The 16,537-nt window shown below is 35.5% G+C and overlaps 1 protein-coding gene across 2 annotated transcripts in view; it reads right to left on the reverse strand.

The window, feature by feature from the left end:
- The window catches only part of tfpia (tissue factor pathway inhibitor a), a 49,021-nt gene extending 35,056 nt beyond the window's left edge, over positions 1-13,965 (reverse strand). The window contains exon 1 of one of the 2 annotated variants that reach the window (XM_088930235.1): positions 13,721-13,965. In XM_088930235.1, the coding sequence (XP_088786361.1) occupies positions 13,721-13,958 (238 nt within the window). In that variant the 5' untranslated portion in view covers positions 13,959-13,965. The remainder of the gene's footprint in view (positions 1-13,720) is intronic. The other variant, XM_088930234.1, reaches the window with a different exon arrangement.
- Positions 13,966-16,537: the final 2,572 nt, after the last annotated feature.

Raw genomic sequence — 16,537 nt, forward strand, 5'->3', positions numbered from 1 at the left:
GAAAAAATAGATCTTTTAAACTACAGCCTGATCTTCTAGAAATGTTTAACAGATTTACAGTAGTTGCCACAAGAACTGCAATTTATTATATACCACTGTCAACAGAACTGTAATTTATTATACACTGCTGTCCTCCAGGTATAATCTTCCAAGATATCCAATTGAATATCCTATCAATGGATCCAAGAAATATTTTTTTCACATGGCAATTATTAATCACTTACACATGTGTAGGGCGGCATGGTGGCAAAGTGATTAGTATTGCTGCCTCGCTGTCCTGGGGCCCCAGGTTCAATTCCAGCTGTGGAGTGATATGTGTGTGGAGTTCATATATTCTCCCCATGTTTGTATGGGTTTCCTCTCCCACAGCCCAAAGACATACTTGTTGATTAATTGGCATCTGGGAACATTTGCCATAGGCATGAGCATGCCTGTGTGTCTTCCCTGTGATGGACTGGCGGCCCCTACAGGGTATACCCTCCTTTGTGTCCGTTGCTTGCCGAGGCTACAGCTCCCCTGTGACACTGAATTGGAAGAAGGTGTTAAACACATGTATGGGTTTATTTAGCACATAACAGTACATGACAGGAAGGGTACTGTGCTTTGTTGTAGTACAACTGAATGTTCTACACTGTTATGGAGTATACAGGACCTACACATTCTTTCAAAAGTAACATTCAGTTTACTTCAAATTCCTGCTATTCTACTACTAATAAAGAGTTCTTATATTCATACAGAATATAAGTTTGTAATTGTGGCAAATCTTTGAGCATTTTTGTGAATAATAGGATGACTGTAGAACCAGAGAGCTATACTTGGCATTTTCATAATTCTGCAGGACAAAACAATCAAAAGTATATTTCTATTCATTTACTTTTCAACACTACATTAATAATAACCCTTTCTAGTACAAAAATGACTTTTCTTGACTACCGTAGGGTATTATGACAAGGTGCAATCTTCCTCCACTACTTTAAATAAACCCAAACTTGCACTTATAGGATTGGTAATTGTCTTGGAAAAAAGGCTTCCTGGGAAAAGCTATGGACATATTCTACTGGGTAACTCGGACTATATACCTGGGAGTCAACAGAAGACAATAAATTACAGTTCTGTTGACAGTTGTAGATAATAAATTGCAGTTCAGTTGACAGCTAAAAATTTCATTGGCATGTATTTTCATTTTACGAGTCTTAAGTTCCAATTAATCAATACAGGACACAGGAAGACAGGCTCCCATTGGGAAGATGGGCCTCCTGTAGCAATAGAATTATGAATTGGACTTGACATAACAGATAAACATTTACCTTTTTTTTCCCCATTTACACTGACTACTTCTGTCTCTTCACTTAATTAAACTTCTAAATCCTCTAATAAATAAAATTAAGTTAGTTTTTAGCTAGTCTTGTGAACAGTTGTTTGAATTCTATATTATCATAATATCCTGTCAGATGACATCCCACAATGCTGTGTGCCACCAGGGTATATTTGTCCTTACAGAACATCTTTCTTTTACTAATTTTAATCCAACTTTGTAGTTGCCTCTATATGGTGTTTTACACTTATTAATGCAGTTTACATCCTTCTTGCATTATTATAAACAGCAAATGAAAGATCTTGATGACAACACTCATACTGTTGTCATATTGTCACTTACATTCCTTGGACTCTGAGCCTTATTGAAACCTAACAGCTACTGAATTACTCTAGTATAAAGCAATATGGATCCGCCTAAAATACATATCTTACTCATATAGTTGCTTCAAAACGGAACATGGACCAGTGTTTTTTAGGTATTTATCCATTTCCAATTAAAATGCATCACTAAAACCCACAGGGCTCTAGTCCTTCAGGACTGGAATTGTTAACCCCTGTTCTGGGCCAAATAGAAGAAAAAAGAAAATTTAATCTTGTAATGCTCTGGTGATAAGCAGCCCCAAAGGGGAATCAAACTCTGATTGTCGTTTCCAAGGTAACCATATCACTTCAATCCCTACAGAAGTCAGACCTGCCTATTACCAAAACATCACATTGGTGTGTGGAAACTGAAATGGTGGGGTTCCACACCACTTGGCTGTAGTTGCTGTAGGAGGATGTGGTATAAACCTGGTAGAAAGATATGGCTGCTCAGCTGTGGTTGGCAAGGGTAACCTTGTGGCAAAGGAACTGCAGGAACGGCAACAGGAGCCAGGACAATAGAGTACAATTTCACCTTGGCAAAGGGGCTAGACCTTTCGTCAATGAAGTCATATACTCACTTTGGAAGCCTGAAGTCAGGATTTGATTCCTCTTCAGATGTACCAATCCTCAGAGTGTTGCAATATGAAGCAGTGATCATTTATTGAACCTTTTATGTTAGAAATAGATTAAAAATTCTGATTGTATTTTAACTTCAGGAATAATTAAGAATGCTTTAATAATTACCATTTTCTTGTAATATTTGAGCATTGCATATTATAGATTCACATAAAGACATGTGAGGACACTAAAATTCTAAAATTCCTCTTTATGTCTAAATACTAAATGGTCTACATGGGCCCACAAAACGTCTCCTCTTGTTTGTAACTGTTTATATGTTCTTAAAGAAAGACAAACAATAATAATGTAATCATCTCTTTCTTCTCCTAAATGTTTGACCAGAAATGACCCTACTCAAGATGTGATAATACATATTTTTCTGAATATAACCTAGCAAATATGAGACATGGCACAAGACCCAAAAGATGTCAGGCCTGACTAAAATTGGATAAGAATGCTTTTAAAAGGACTGACGACAAAGAGCAGCTAACCATGTCGGAAAGCTGTGGGAGGATTATGAGGCAGGACACTACAGGAAGAGAAAAAAGGAACACTTTCAGAAAAATCTATTAAACTGTGAAGGTTGCTGAGGAACGTAATGTTTATGTTTAAACATTTAGTGTATATAAACATACAATGCATTCTCAAGTTATAACTCCTCTGTATCAGTTTTAACTGATAGACTATAGTATATTGACTAACAGAAGAAAAAGAGAGCTGTAATGGTCTAAGCCACCATTACATACAATAAAATACATATTAATTGAAACCACGCATGGGAGATGGACAAAGAAATGCTATATAAGGTTTTTGCCTCATAGCTTTTCTATATTCTTCTGTATTAATTTTAATTAGAAACACTGATCTTAGGAATACAGCTGTTTTGTGCTGTTATAATGATGGAGGGTATGCTGATTCATCACTGTTTTCTACCCAAATAAAAAAACAATACACAAAAAACAATGATTACATACCACAGCATTTTAATGGAAACCAAGAATGAATTTGGTTAATACTTTGTAACACAGTTTTCCTATAATTTATATACATTTTGTTGTTAGAGCTCATTGAATGATTTATATGTATAAAGGTTTTGAACTAAATTAGTTTATATTTTCTTCTAATTTTCTTCTGCATAGTTACTTCTCTAGAAGCTCCAGTAGAAGTTTTATTGGATTTACATTCACTCTTTGAGCAGTCCACTCTAATGATTAAATTCCTTCATCTTCATTCTTATGCTTTTGCTATTCCTGGCTTTCTGCCAGGGTGACCTGTCTTCTTGGAAAATAAATGCATTTTTATCTAGCTTTCCTGATAGGAAAATGGTAACAACACTTTGGGCAGCATTCTGTTATTTTCGGCAAGAATATAAACTCTTGTCATTGTATGGTTTTGCTTCCTGTACTATGACACAGCATTTAATATTATAATAGCATTATTATTAACTTGTTGATATTTTGGGTTTTAAAACCCAAACTGTTCTACTGTGAATATTAAAATAGATCTCAAATACTTGAATTTTAGGCTGTCACAGAACTCCAGGAAACAGATAGGTTCTTATATAAGTACAAATAATCAATATTCAGACTATACTTTTTTATCATAGTACGCTCAAAACCGAATGCAGTATTCACAAACCGAGTGCAGGATTTTGCTTCCTGGAAATCAGTTTTTCTGTAACTCTCTTTTCATTGTTTTGTAATGGTTTTGTATTTTTAATTTCTGACGCAGTATTTAAGCGATGATGTACACAAAACAGTCTAAATATTTGTTTTATTTCCTATAACCTGGATGGCTGAACATTTTTATTTTATAAACATAAATTAATTTATATTTTAGTGTGTGTTTCTGCTCAGAGATAAGTGTATGGATGCAGTATAGAATCACAGCTTTAGACTCCACATAAACTTTAGAGATGGGGTATAGCTGAGATTCTATTTTTTTTAGCTGACATCATTCTTCATATGAAATGATTTGAAATGTATAGATGTCAATGTGACTCTGTAAACATTCATCCACTTCCTAAAAATTGAACTGAAAGTAAGATGTGGTTGGGATCAAAAGACACATTCCATTTGGCAATCCTTATACATGCAATCACTATATCATACATCTACCATTAGCTACATCATAAACATGTGAAAGGTATGAATAACTCTGGCAGAAATGCTGCACATGGGCAACAGAGATGTTGCCTCCTTACATTTATAAAAAGACTACTTCAATATTGACATCACCAACCCACCCTTACTCAACTAGGAAGGACCCACTGATACAGCAGGTCATCATATGAGGGGTATCCCAGATTGAAGCACAAACTTCTCTGTGATCATTGATGTGGGGTATAAGTTTGTTTTCTTAAAAGCTTATAGTCAGTGCTGCAATCCCATCTAAGTTGTATCCTGAGGCTCCGGCTCTGCCTTGACCCTGAACTGGATAAAGCAGTTAGAAAATGGATGAATGGTCACAAAGTCACACTGACACCTATATTCCGCTTAGAGGACACTGTTCTCCAGGCCACCTCACAAAAAACAAACATAAATGAGATCACTATCAACAACAAACTTGTACCTAAAGCTCAAATGATTCCCCCACACACCACAGTCACACAGCTGTCCCAAAAACGAACAACCCAGAATGCAGAAAACATCACCCTTCGCTGATGTGGGTATTGTCATTCATGTTGATCTGATAACAACAATCATGAAGCCCAGTAACACTATGTCGTGACAAGACAATTGATGGGGAGCCTGTATTGAATAGTAGAAGCTCTGAGATATCTGATTATGGTAATTGGTTTAATGAGCCTTCCATGCATATTTGAGCTTTTGCCAAGTGGAATCAGTACCTCAGTACCTACCTGGGTCAATTTAAATTTAAATACTTGAGGAAAAGGTCCTTCACACAGAGAACAGGGTTGATGGTATGAACCCAAGCCAAAGTTCCCCTCCCAACTTCAATACAACAGCAACTGCTGTGCCATGCCATGAAAGACACTTGCTCACAGTTTGTCAAATCACAAATAGATCTAACAAGTGGGCAAGTAAGAAGGTACACATTTGCAGGTTCTCATTAATCCTTTGTTGAACAAGAACAAAGGGACAAACCTTAAAGGCAAAAACCTATGCCCAATATTTCTAAACAGACACATGCTGTCAAAGGATTTGCCATTTCATACACAAGGGGCAATGAATGCAAAATGGAACACAAGCTCATTTTCACAAGTTTTCATAATATATTCATAACGGATTTATCAGTTAGCATTGAATAACTTAATTGAGTGTTTAAGTTTGTTCTAAAACAATGCATCTCACTTTCAGACAAGAGAAAACAATTCCAAACCATCATGCTACCATATCTCCATTATAATAAGCAACACCTAACATTCTGAAAATAGTCCCCATTTGGCTTTTCTCAAACATGGGAAAGGATCATTATTAATAAACAATCACTGTATTTATCGCCATCTTCCTTCAAGATAACTCAATATTAATAATGACAATCCTCCCCTATCCTGTTTCAACTAACCAATTTAAAAGAACAAGCATCTTAAAGCTGGGTTGTGACAGGTTTTCACAATGCACTCTTGTCTTCATTAAAGAAGGTCCTCTCATCTGTCTGTTACCTCAGTGCCAGAAGAATGCAAAGTGTACACAGGGGAATCATTTTGTAAGAGTAACAGAAAAGGACAGCAAAAGTTCATTCACTTATTTCCTTTGAAACTCTTACTTCTCTTTACCATAACCTAACAGTTTATGTAAAGTTTTCCTTTTTAAAAAATATAAATAATTCATTTATATAGCTCTTTCATCCTTAAGGAACTCAAAAGAGTTTTACATACAGAAGGGACCCACCTCAGTCACCACTGATGTGCAGATATCCATGTGAGTGCCACAAGGTAAACAGCGTGTTCGCAATCCCACTACAAAGCAGATCAGGCAGTAGCAACAGCCATGATATTCTAAGTACAGTTAACTGTTTTTGATGATAAACTGTTTAACATGGCCAGAAAAAGAAAATGCAATCAATGTAATGATTGCCAATTCCAGACATACTGTATATTTTTTTAAATAAGAGAGTTAACTGCACTGCACAAGCTTTAGGTGAAAGTGATTTTCTACCATTTAAAACTCTTGACTCTATCAACTCAAGATTGGTACCTTTAAGATGGGTGTCTCTATAGTAAAGGTCATACGTGCACCTATAAACGTTCCTCCTCTGTTTCTTTCTGAAAAAATAGGTTCTGTAAACAACAATAGTTGCAACGGCAGTTTCTGGGAATAATGGGCTTTTGTGCTATGCCATATTGTTCAGTAAAGAATTCTTTGTCCTGAAGTTGTTATAAGTCTAATGACTCATCTGAATTTTTTGTAATGTCTGGAATTACCTGTGCCACTCTGAGAACTTGAAAATGCAGGCTATATTTAGATGGGAGGAGTTCTTCCAGACATAGAATGCTTGGAAATGCCTGCGTAACTCAGAAAACTCAGAAAGGTGATCTATTTAGATGGGAGGAGTTTCTCTAAGATGATTACATGGAAATGTACTGTATTCCTACTGTTAACTGAACATGGACTGAATCATTATCTTTTGGGAATTTATTTTCCTTTGTAAAGTTTAAAGATTTAGGGAAGGCAGGCATCATTTGGAGAAAAGGCTAACCTTGAGAGAAATGAGGTTTATCTCAATCAGAAGATTACAACACGGTGTTACAACATAGTGGGCTAAGTGTGGTGTATTAAAGGAAAAATATTCCCTCCGATACCAATTTAAAATACTTTTAGTTTTAAAAGTAGCCACTCTGAATTTGCATGTATTTGGTTTAACACACCTCAAGAATATACACCATTTCTAAATTTAGGACACTGTTAGTTTTCACTTTAACATACTTGGGTATGGCTAGCAATAGGCAACTTAATTGAGTGTTTAAGATAATACATGGTATGCAGTTAAAAATAAAACATCTACTTTTAAAATAAAAAAGGAATTGGCGTGGTTGTTTGCCTTAAAAATTACAATTCAGATGATGCAAAGAAAGTTAAACAGAGGCTTATATTCAAGCAACAAGACAACTACAATCCTATACCATAGACTCCAGGAAATCAACATGAGCACAAACTTCTTCCCCCCCAACAACTGAAGTTGTTCTGAAGCATTGCCTTATAGTTTTAAATTTCTGCACATTGTCTGAAGCACATTTACACATCTACAAAAATAATAGTTCAGGTGGGTAGCTGTGTCAGCATGCGTAGGCTGCAAAGGAACAAGTAATAGGTTTATTCCATGCTGAAAAAAAGAAGAAAGAGAACACAACGTTTCGGCCGTGGAGCCTTCTTCAGATGTGCGTCTACAAAAATAATGTCTTGTTTTTCATATCTCTTTGATCATCAGAAACAAAAGATTTAAAAATAATAATACCTGGATTTACAGTACTTGCTATACAGTGCCTTCAGAAAGTATTCACCCCCCATTTGAACCTTCCCAGGAGCACCATGAAGTCCATTGTAACAAAATGGAAAAAACATGGCGCAACCCAGACACTACCAAGATCAGTCTGTCCTACCAAATTGAGCAACCGGTCAAGAATGGTAGTTGTCCGAGAAGTGATCAAGAGGCCAGCTACAACACTGACAGAGTTGCAGAGCTCTTTTGCTGAAATGGGAGAAACTGTCCAGACATCAACAATCTATTCAGCATTTCACAGATTTGGCCTCTTTGAGAGAGTGGCTAGAAGAAAACCACTTCTGAGAAAGGCCAGCATTAAGTCACGCCTGGAGTTTGCTAGAAGCCATGTGACAAAACCTGAAACATTTTGGAAGAAAATTTTGTGGTCTGATGAGACTAAAGTTGAGCTCTTTGGCCTGAAAGAAAAGCGCTGTAACAGGAACAAAATGTGAAAAAATTCAAGGGGGTGAATACTTTCTGAAAGCACTGTATCCTTGTTTCTTATGTAAACCAGGTTTAGTATTTTGTGCAACCTTGGATATTACAAGGAAGAGAGGCTAAAAATTGCTTCACCAACTGAATTAAGGGCAAACAAAAATGTTAAAAGATCTTTAATAAACCAATGTCCTGACTACCTGATTAACATCTAATCAGGAGGATAACACCTACTACAATACAACGTCCCCGGTCTCCACACTGGATCATTTCTACTTTGGAAATTTCGGTCCAGACTGAAAAGTGGGTTTTCTAGTAGCATTACTGTAAAATCTACAATTATTTCCAATTAATACAGCCAATGTAAAATGTTTAGTGCCTTGAGATGAAGTATCATGAAAGGCATGATACAAAGATTATCCTTTTCTATTAGCCTTATTAGTTATACTACTATACAATATAAGACAAATGTTTGGTCTTAGCCAGTGGGAAGCTTAACAAAAAATATGGGTCAAATGCAAGTAATACAAAAAACTGAAACCGGGTTTACTTTATATTGCAGTATATGCATAGAAAAATTCACCTCAGCAAATACCCTCAAAATAGAATACAGGGCTCTGGACCCTAAGGATAAACACAAAACTTTGAGGGTTAATATTTCTTAACTTCTTAACTTGTTTTTTTTTTTTACATCTAGGAAACTTAAGAATGGAAAGCAACTAATTCCTCATGCCTCTCTCTTTTCTTTCCATCAACTGACAATTACATCTTGCTGACAATTTGAGAGATCAGAGAAAAACAATGCCTTAAAATGGCTTGGCTACATAACATCTATACAAATGATTTATTACAACTGAATTGACTTGAAGCTTAAGTGCATGTATTTAAGAAATGCATTGTGGAATGGCCTTAGAAGGGGGCAAGTGAGTCATACAGCTACAATGTAAACTCTATACAACAAGGTTTAGACTGTATCAAACACAGCATTCAAATTCTCCACCATCCCCCTCTGGTACTATGAATCCTATCCTATGAATACAATGTCAGGATGGGCCATAATCCGTGATCTCCTGATGCCACAAGAGGGAATGCAGAAGCTCCCAACACACAGCTACACACAGCTGATATACTTTTTCAGCTGCAGTCACACAGCTAATGCAATCTGCATCTGCTGTTATGAGTGGTCCGCATTAGAGTTATCATCCAGCAAGGAACCATATGTGAATCCTATTTAGAATAATGGATAAACAAGATGACATGTTTCTAGAACCTAACCCCCTAAGGACACTCCCAATCAGTGTAAAGAAGTCCTTATAGTGCCCTACAGACAGCATACAAAGGTGTCTAGGAGCTAGCTTCATACTGAATAATACTATCTATGAGAAGTCAGATACACCCCTGAAAGACAATTTAGGGGATCACGTGATGGTAGGGCTGGGTGATATGGCCAAAAACATTATCACGATAAAAATTTTCATATCAGTCGATATCGATAATTATCACGATAAATGTCAAATCATTATTTCTTTCAAGTTTAAAGGCAGATTTTTTCTCCTGAGTGAAAGTTAATTGGTAAATTAAACAACTCTTTATCTTAAGAACACAACAAACACTTGCCAAACAGCAGAAACATTAAACAAATCTGAGGTACAGTAGAGAGTATTCAAGTCTTTTTTTATGTCAAAATATGCATGAGTAAAATTTACAAAATAAATATCTTAATAGAAAAATTAAATACTGCAGTGTGATAAAACACACATAGAAGATGGCTCAGACAGACTGCAAAGTTTTAAGTGCTCTGTTTTATGTCTGATCATAAAAAGCCAAAATATCTCCAAATTACCGAAGTTGAATGACCTTTTCTGTCGACGATGTCATCGTCCTTCGAGCTGGTCGTTGGCAGCACTACATTTGCTTCAGTGTCGCTCATTTCTCCACTCTAACTACAATCCTGTCAGCCACCACCGTGTGGGTAAACACCACCACATTAGCTGCCCGGTCTGCAACACGCACTCGCATATCATGCGCAAAGCATAAACATATATATCGAACATTTATCCAACTTTTGTTAAAATTATATCAAAGAAAATTATATTGCGATAATTATCGTTATCGAATTATCGCCCAGCACTACGTGACGGGTAGGATATTTTGAGTAAGAATGTGTATTAGCCCCATGATGAACTGGCGTCCCGTCCAGAGTGTACCCTGGCCTTGCATCTATTGCTTGGCAGTTTCCCCACAACCCTGAATTGAAAGAAGCGATTAGAAAATGAATAGATGGAAGAATGTGTATTAACCCAAATATTTTCCTAAGAAACACTCTCAGTAAACAGAACTTAACTGAAATACACAGTCAAAAAGGAATTTGGTATCCTATACATGAATTAATATCAGATATATAAAATGTTCCCAAAGACACCCAAGGGTAAGCATACAGAACAAAAAAAGAAATGAGCCTAGAATAAAGCCCAGGGGAATAGCTGTGTGATATTGAAGCACCACATTCCTAAGCTTTGGAGGACACATAATGTGTCATATAAAAAAGTTCCTGTCACACAGTCAGATCATTTTTAGGCAGATCTGGAAGGAAAATCATTATGTTTCACATATTGCAAAAGAACAGAGATTCATAATGAAGAGAAGTACATTTATTTATCAATTCACTGTACATTTCAGAAACCTTTCAAATGTACTATAGGTCACAGATGAGCACTTACAATAAAGTATTTCTGAATCTGACATTTTAAGGTGGCTACGTACTAACAGGTATTGCTTTTAAATACAGGAATAAAATGCAAAACTACAAATAAGAGATCGCGCTACACAGGTGTGGTGCAAGAGGAATGTTTTAAAATCTATAGTACTATCACATTTTTTGTGAAATATTTAAATATGTAAATCCTACATGAAACCCTACATAAGCCTTTTAAGCAAAAGAAATTAGAGTCCATTAGTGCATCCAAGAGAATTAAATACTAGGACAATTAATTCAATTTCTTTTTACATAGTTTGACAAAAGAGTAGTTATGTATGTACGGTATAACCTTTTAAACTAATAATCCCTTTAGAGTTATATATTCCCACAATCCTTTGCATATAGCAGAGTACCTGTACCTGTAGGGCTTCAAAACAAGCTGCTCAGCCAAAGTGAAGCTCATTTCATGGCTTATTTAAAGAAATGTCTGAATGTTGCTAAAAACGACATTTCGAGTCAGAGATTAAAGATATCTTCCAAACATCACAGACATCTCACAAATAATGCTAATCTGAGAAAATATGACACCTTAATCTATCCAGAAACTTTCCAGACAGACATCACAGCAGATGGAACATCAATTATGGCATAACCATCCTCTTTATTTTTAAACTAAGGTCTGATCCCGTCTATATTTTCTGGACACAATACAGTGCAAAAGTCTCACCATATCCTTACACACAAAATTGCACATATGAAGGAGGATGTGACATAGTAAACCGTGGAATCTGGACATGTGGTGTGATAGAGCTGCTTGTAAATCAGAGCAGCACTCTCTCTACTATTAGGTACCCTGCAGGAGCTCCAAAGCACCCTTTTCCAGTTCCTACTGCCACAAAAAATGCCAGGGGCAGTCAAGGCTGTTCCTCCACTGATGAAAGCATTTTTCATGCTAAAGGATATCAAAGCACATTGCATATAGAAAGGGGACCCACTTCATGCACCACTGAAGTGCAGCCATTATGTGCCAGCAGCCCCACTGCACAGCATTTCAGGCAGAGAGGTGAGAAATTGCTTCACCAATTGAATTTAGCACTTTGGTAAGCCAGATGTTAAATGTAGCAGTCCTTCAGAATGCAGTCATAGAACCCTGCAGTATTCCAGAACCACAGGGCTGCACTCCAAGTTAATCCAAAAGGCTGCATCTTAAATTGTAAAAGTTCTGACCAGAATTAGAAAGCCCTAGAATATGCTATTTGATTTGATACTGCAGCACAAAGGGGAAGCCAAAGTGCCATACATGCATGGAGCATGTATGCATGAGCGAACACTCAAGACTTTTAATTTTCTCAACTTCTTGAATATTTTCCCAAGGCACTGTACATGTCATTTATTCCTAGTCTGTGAAGCAGTACAAGACTAGGGCTCTTCCTTACAGTGCTGTACTTTGATAAAGAAATTGGAAAATCTTACAAAAGGCATTATTCTTACTGTACAGGTCTGAATTGCAGAAGACAATAGGCACCAGTTTAATGCAGGATACAATCAACAGCTGTTGCCCTAGCAGACCATTTCCCCCAAGATATATAATAACCTTGATCTTATATACCGTAGCACCCTTCATGATACATATGTAAATAACAAGTGGAATTAACTGCACATAATGCAGTTTTAATAATCTCTGGAGGTTAACTGACGTGCTATTGAAACGTATTCTCTCAAAGTCATAAATCATTCTGCAATTATAACTATTTTTTACGAGCTCATCAGTATAAAGCAGAAATGTTTTCATTTGTTTATATTTTTTCAAAACATCACCGTGTTCTGACTACTTGTTTATATAACTACTGCTTACTGTCAAACTCTCGTCAACTTATTGTTTACTTCATAGTTACAATGGAAACATGGTACTTATTGTTTTGTCATTTAAATTGACTGTTACTGTAAAACATTTTGAAAGAAGAAACAAGCTTGCACCGAATATTTAAAACAGTTAAAGAAACTTGATAACCATAAATCCATTAGTCTAATCTGAAACACCTTGCATTTTATTTGAAACCCTTAAAATCTCCAAATTAACATTGTCTTTAGGAAAACAAAATAATATTTTTTTTAATTCCACAAAAATGTGTCATTTAAGATTTGCATACCGCTTATATTAAAAAAATACTTAATACAAAGTCCTTTGTTTTCCAAGGATATATAAAATACGATTGTTGCATGCACCGTGAAGCAAGAGAAGTTACCCCAACAATGTAGTAAGGCTGGGCATAATCAAACTAATTTGTACGGATTGTCCAATTGCCTTTTGAACAAAATTTGAAGGGAAGACGTTACATTTCAGATTTATAATCTTTTACACATAGTTGTTGTCAAGCAGGAAAATGCATTATGTGAGTTTTTTGTTTTGGTATAAATACTATTTGGTCGACAAACCATTACTAACCTAACAACATAAATTCTGTCTCGCGTCTGAGAATAAAATATCCTCAGAAAATCTAAGTTTAAATTTCGTGACACTACAACCTGTGAAAAAAGTACAATGGAATTGAAATCTATTTGTTCAAAACCCCCAGCTGGATTTGTAACTCTTCATCCGCATAAAAGACGCTATACACGTTGTTTATACTTGGGAACAACACCCAAAAAAGGCACAACTATTTTAAAGCTCAGAGGGTTATTATACTCATGTTTTGTGGACGGCAAACTTTTTTGATTGCTAGTATAATTGACGCGTCTTGTCTGAGTGCCCAATATATTTTCTGTCAAACCGACCAGAAAACTTTCTTTTCAAATACAGGTCACAAATCTGTTTTTTTTTAAGTAAAAAGATCTGTTTCTTACCTGTAATTTGCACATCACTTTCCGAGTAGCAGGAGCACACGTGTAAAATACAAATAATTAAAACTGCCTTAAACGAAAACATCTCTGACTCTGTTCTCACCTCAAAACCTGTAAAAATCGCTCTTACAACGAGATCCAAGAAATTTGTTAAAACTGCTGTCTTTTTGTAAGTTAGCTTACTCTTCAGGGAAAACGTTCCCACGCACTTCCGGTTGATAAAATGTGCTAGTAGTGACATTCTTGCCCACTTGCAAGAGCCAGCGCCCTTCTTAAAACAGAAAAACATTCATCAAACTATTTTACAGACTGATTTTTTTCTGTTAGTCATGTCATTTCCTTTTATAAAGCTGGCTTCCATCAGTAATGTATTTTTAAGACATCCGATTCCCAGTATTGTTTTTTGAAAGATAAAACAATATTGAACGAACATAATGGTACACAAAAATAGCTTCTGTTTTTGTGTGTTCACATCTATGCATGTGGCATTTTTGTGTAGGAGCAAAAGTATTGTAAAAAGGCTTAATGTGTTAATTTTCGTTATTGCTCTTTTGATTTGAGCTGAGAAAACAAGAATGAAGCTGTTCAGAAAGAAGAACTCAAATGAAACTGAACTAAGATTTGATGTAGACAAATGCTGGTACAAATAATATAAATTAAAATATACTATAGGTAGTTATTTGCTGATTTAGTAGAATTTGGCTAAAAAAGGATGCAGTTATACTTACTCATGATTTTCTTGCACTAACCAAAATGAGATAACAATACAAAAGGCCAACAAACCATTAAGATACAAGGTACATAGTATGACATCTAGCATTTAAAACCTAGATGTCGCTTACAATATTGTGAACTGTGATAATCACATTATAAAAAAGACTTTGTTGCTCTGAACTTTGTTGTAAGAATTTAATGTTGTGCTTCAGGCAGTGTAATACACAGGCTGAAAGAATGGAATACACTGAGTCTTTAACAGAGATTATGAGGGGGCCTTGGTAAAACCATACAAAACCATTTTTAATTATGGAAACATTTCTGAACTGTTATTCCTTTTGTACTAAAGTGATATATATAAATAAAGGTATAAGTATTGTTTTGAATTACAAGTAATAGTTCATCAGATGGCTCTATCCCATTTTCCTAAGTTGTAGGAGTCACCCGGCGGTTATAGTTTTGGTGCCAGAAAGCAAAGGAGAAAACCGGGAAGAACTGGGGAGCTGGGTGACAGTTGAAGAGAGCTAGCATGAGAGAAAAATGTTGGATCGATAGTCTAATGTTATGTACAAACAAACTTAACTTTAATATATAGTTTTGTTCCACACCCACCTCCATGTCATTCTTTGCTTCATGTGAAGATATTTTCTCTTGAAACTTATCTTGTTTGTGTAGTTGTTTCCAATTCCATGCAGAAAATTAAGAATTCTGAGTAATGTTAGTTTTGTGACAAGCTCCTTCTTAGTTGTCCTCTTAGGCTGGCACACTACTCTGTAACGATCTTCCCTGGTACTATAACTATTGTCCAAGTTGGCTTACAACATGACAGTTGCATTCATGTAATGCCTACCTTATTCTAAAAAGTTAAGAGTATTACCTCTTACTATTATTAGAAAATGGCAATCCTAAGTTTTGAACTTGCCAAGACCCTTTCTTAAATTTGTTTAATTCATAAGGCATTTAAAGTAGAAATGTTTGGCATATAATATTATCTCGTTCGCTGTATACTCTACATGGTCAACTATTATGTTAAATAAACATGACACCAGTCTTAATTTTCAGTGCAAATATTTATATTTAATATATAAAATATAAAGTAATAGTGCTTGTTACTCAAAATATTAAAAATCCTGTATTTACAAAAAACAAACTTATATACAGAACCTGTTAGCTCTATAATTTGTGAATTTTACACTATCACATTCTTATATGTCTGAACATACTGAGCCATAACACAAAAGAGTTTCTCTCAATTTTGGGATTCCATAAATCAATTCAAGAATTAAACAGCAAGCAGCAAATGTGATTGATAACAGAGGGAAGCTTGTTATGCAGTTTTAACCAAGGCTTTGGGCCAAACATAAGAGGCAGAATGAGAGATTGTCAAGTGATTGTTAGTTGGTCCATGCTGAGAGATTTTATTTCAATGAAAAATGGCTGTAAAAAATAACTTGTGACTGCAATCTGCAGTTCATGGCTTGGTTATAAGGAACTTAGGCTTTGTTCATCTGTTATGTTCTCCCAAAGACTTGTCAACTGCCAACATGCATCACCACAAAAGTCTGTACCAAGTATGTATTGGTTATGGACTTGCCTTGAGTGTGTAATCTGAATTTAATATTGACCTGGTTATTGAATTTTGTTGCATTTTGTAATAATTTAAATTAAGAGTAAATCAGATGTTTTTGTGCTGTTGTCCGAATGACCTTTTATTTAGTCTTCCATGAAGTTCCTATATTTGGAGCTGCATTATCCTGTGATTTTTACTTTAACAATGTAAAAATCAGTTTCCATTAACCTATTCCTTATTTGCATGTTCCACCACAATTAGTATATAACTAATACCAGCGCTTATAAGTAGTCTATGTATATGGATTATATTTTACTGTAATAGTTAAATTTGAGTTTAATTTATACAATCTTAAATTACGATTCATTCTTTTTTGGTACAAGATTGCAAAACATGTCATTCCCATTCATTAAACTTTTTATATGTGGGGTGGTAAAGTGAAAACATAACAAAAAAAAACTGTAATTGTAAAATTCATAATCTCCAACAAAAATTCTAAAATTAAGAGCAAAGGCTGCTTTGTTTGGAAGATGATT

Source organism: Atractosteus spatula, chromosome 13 (genome assembly GCF_055471065.1).
Source record: "Atractosteus spatula isolate fAtrSpa1 chromosome 13, fAtrSpa1.hap1, whole genome shotgun sequence".
Classification (NCBI taxonomy): Eukaryota; Metazoa; Chordata; class Actinopteri; order Semionotiformes; family Lepisosteidae; genus Atractosteus; species Atractosteus spatula.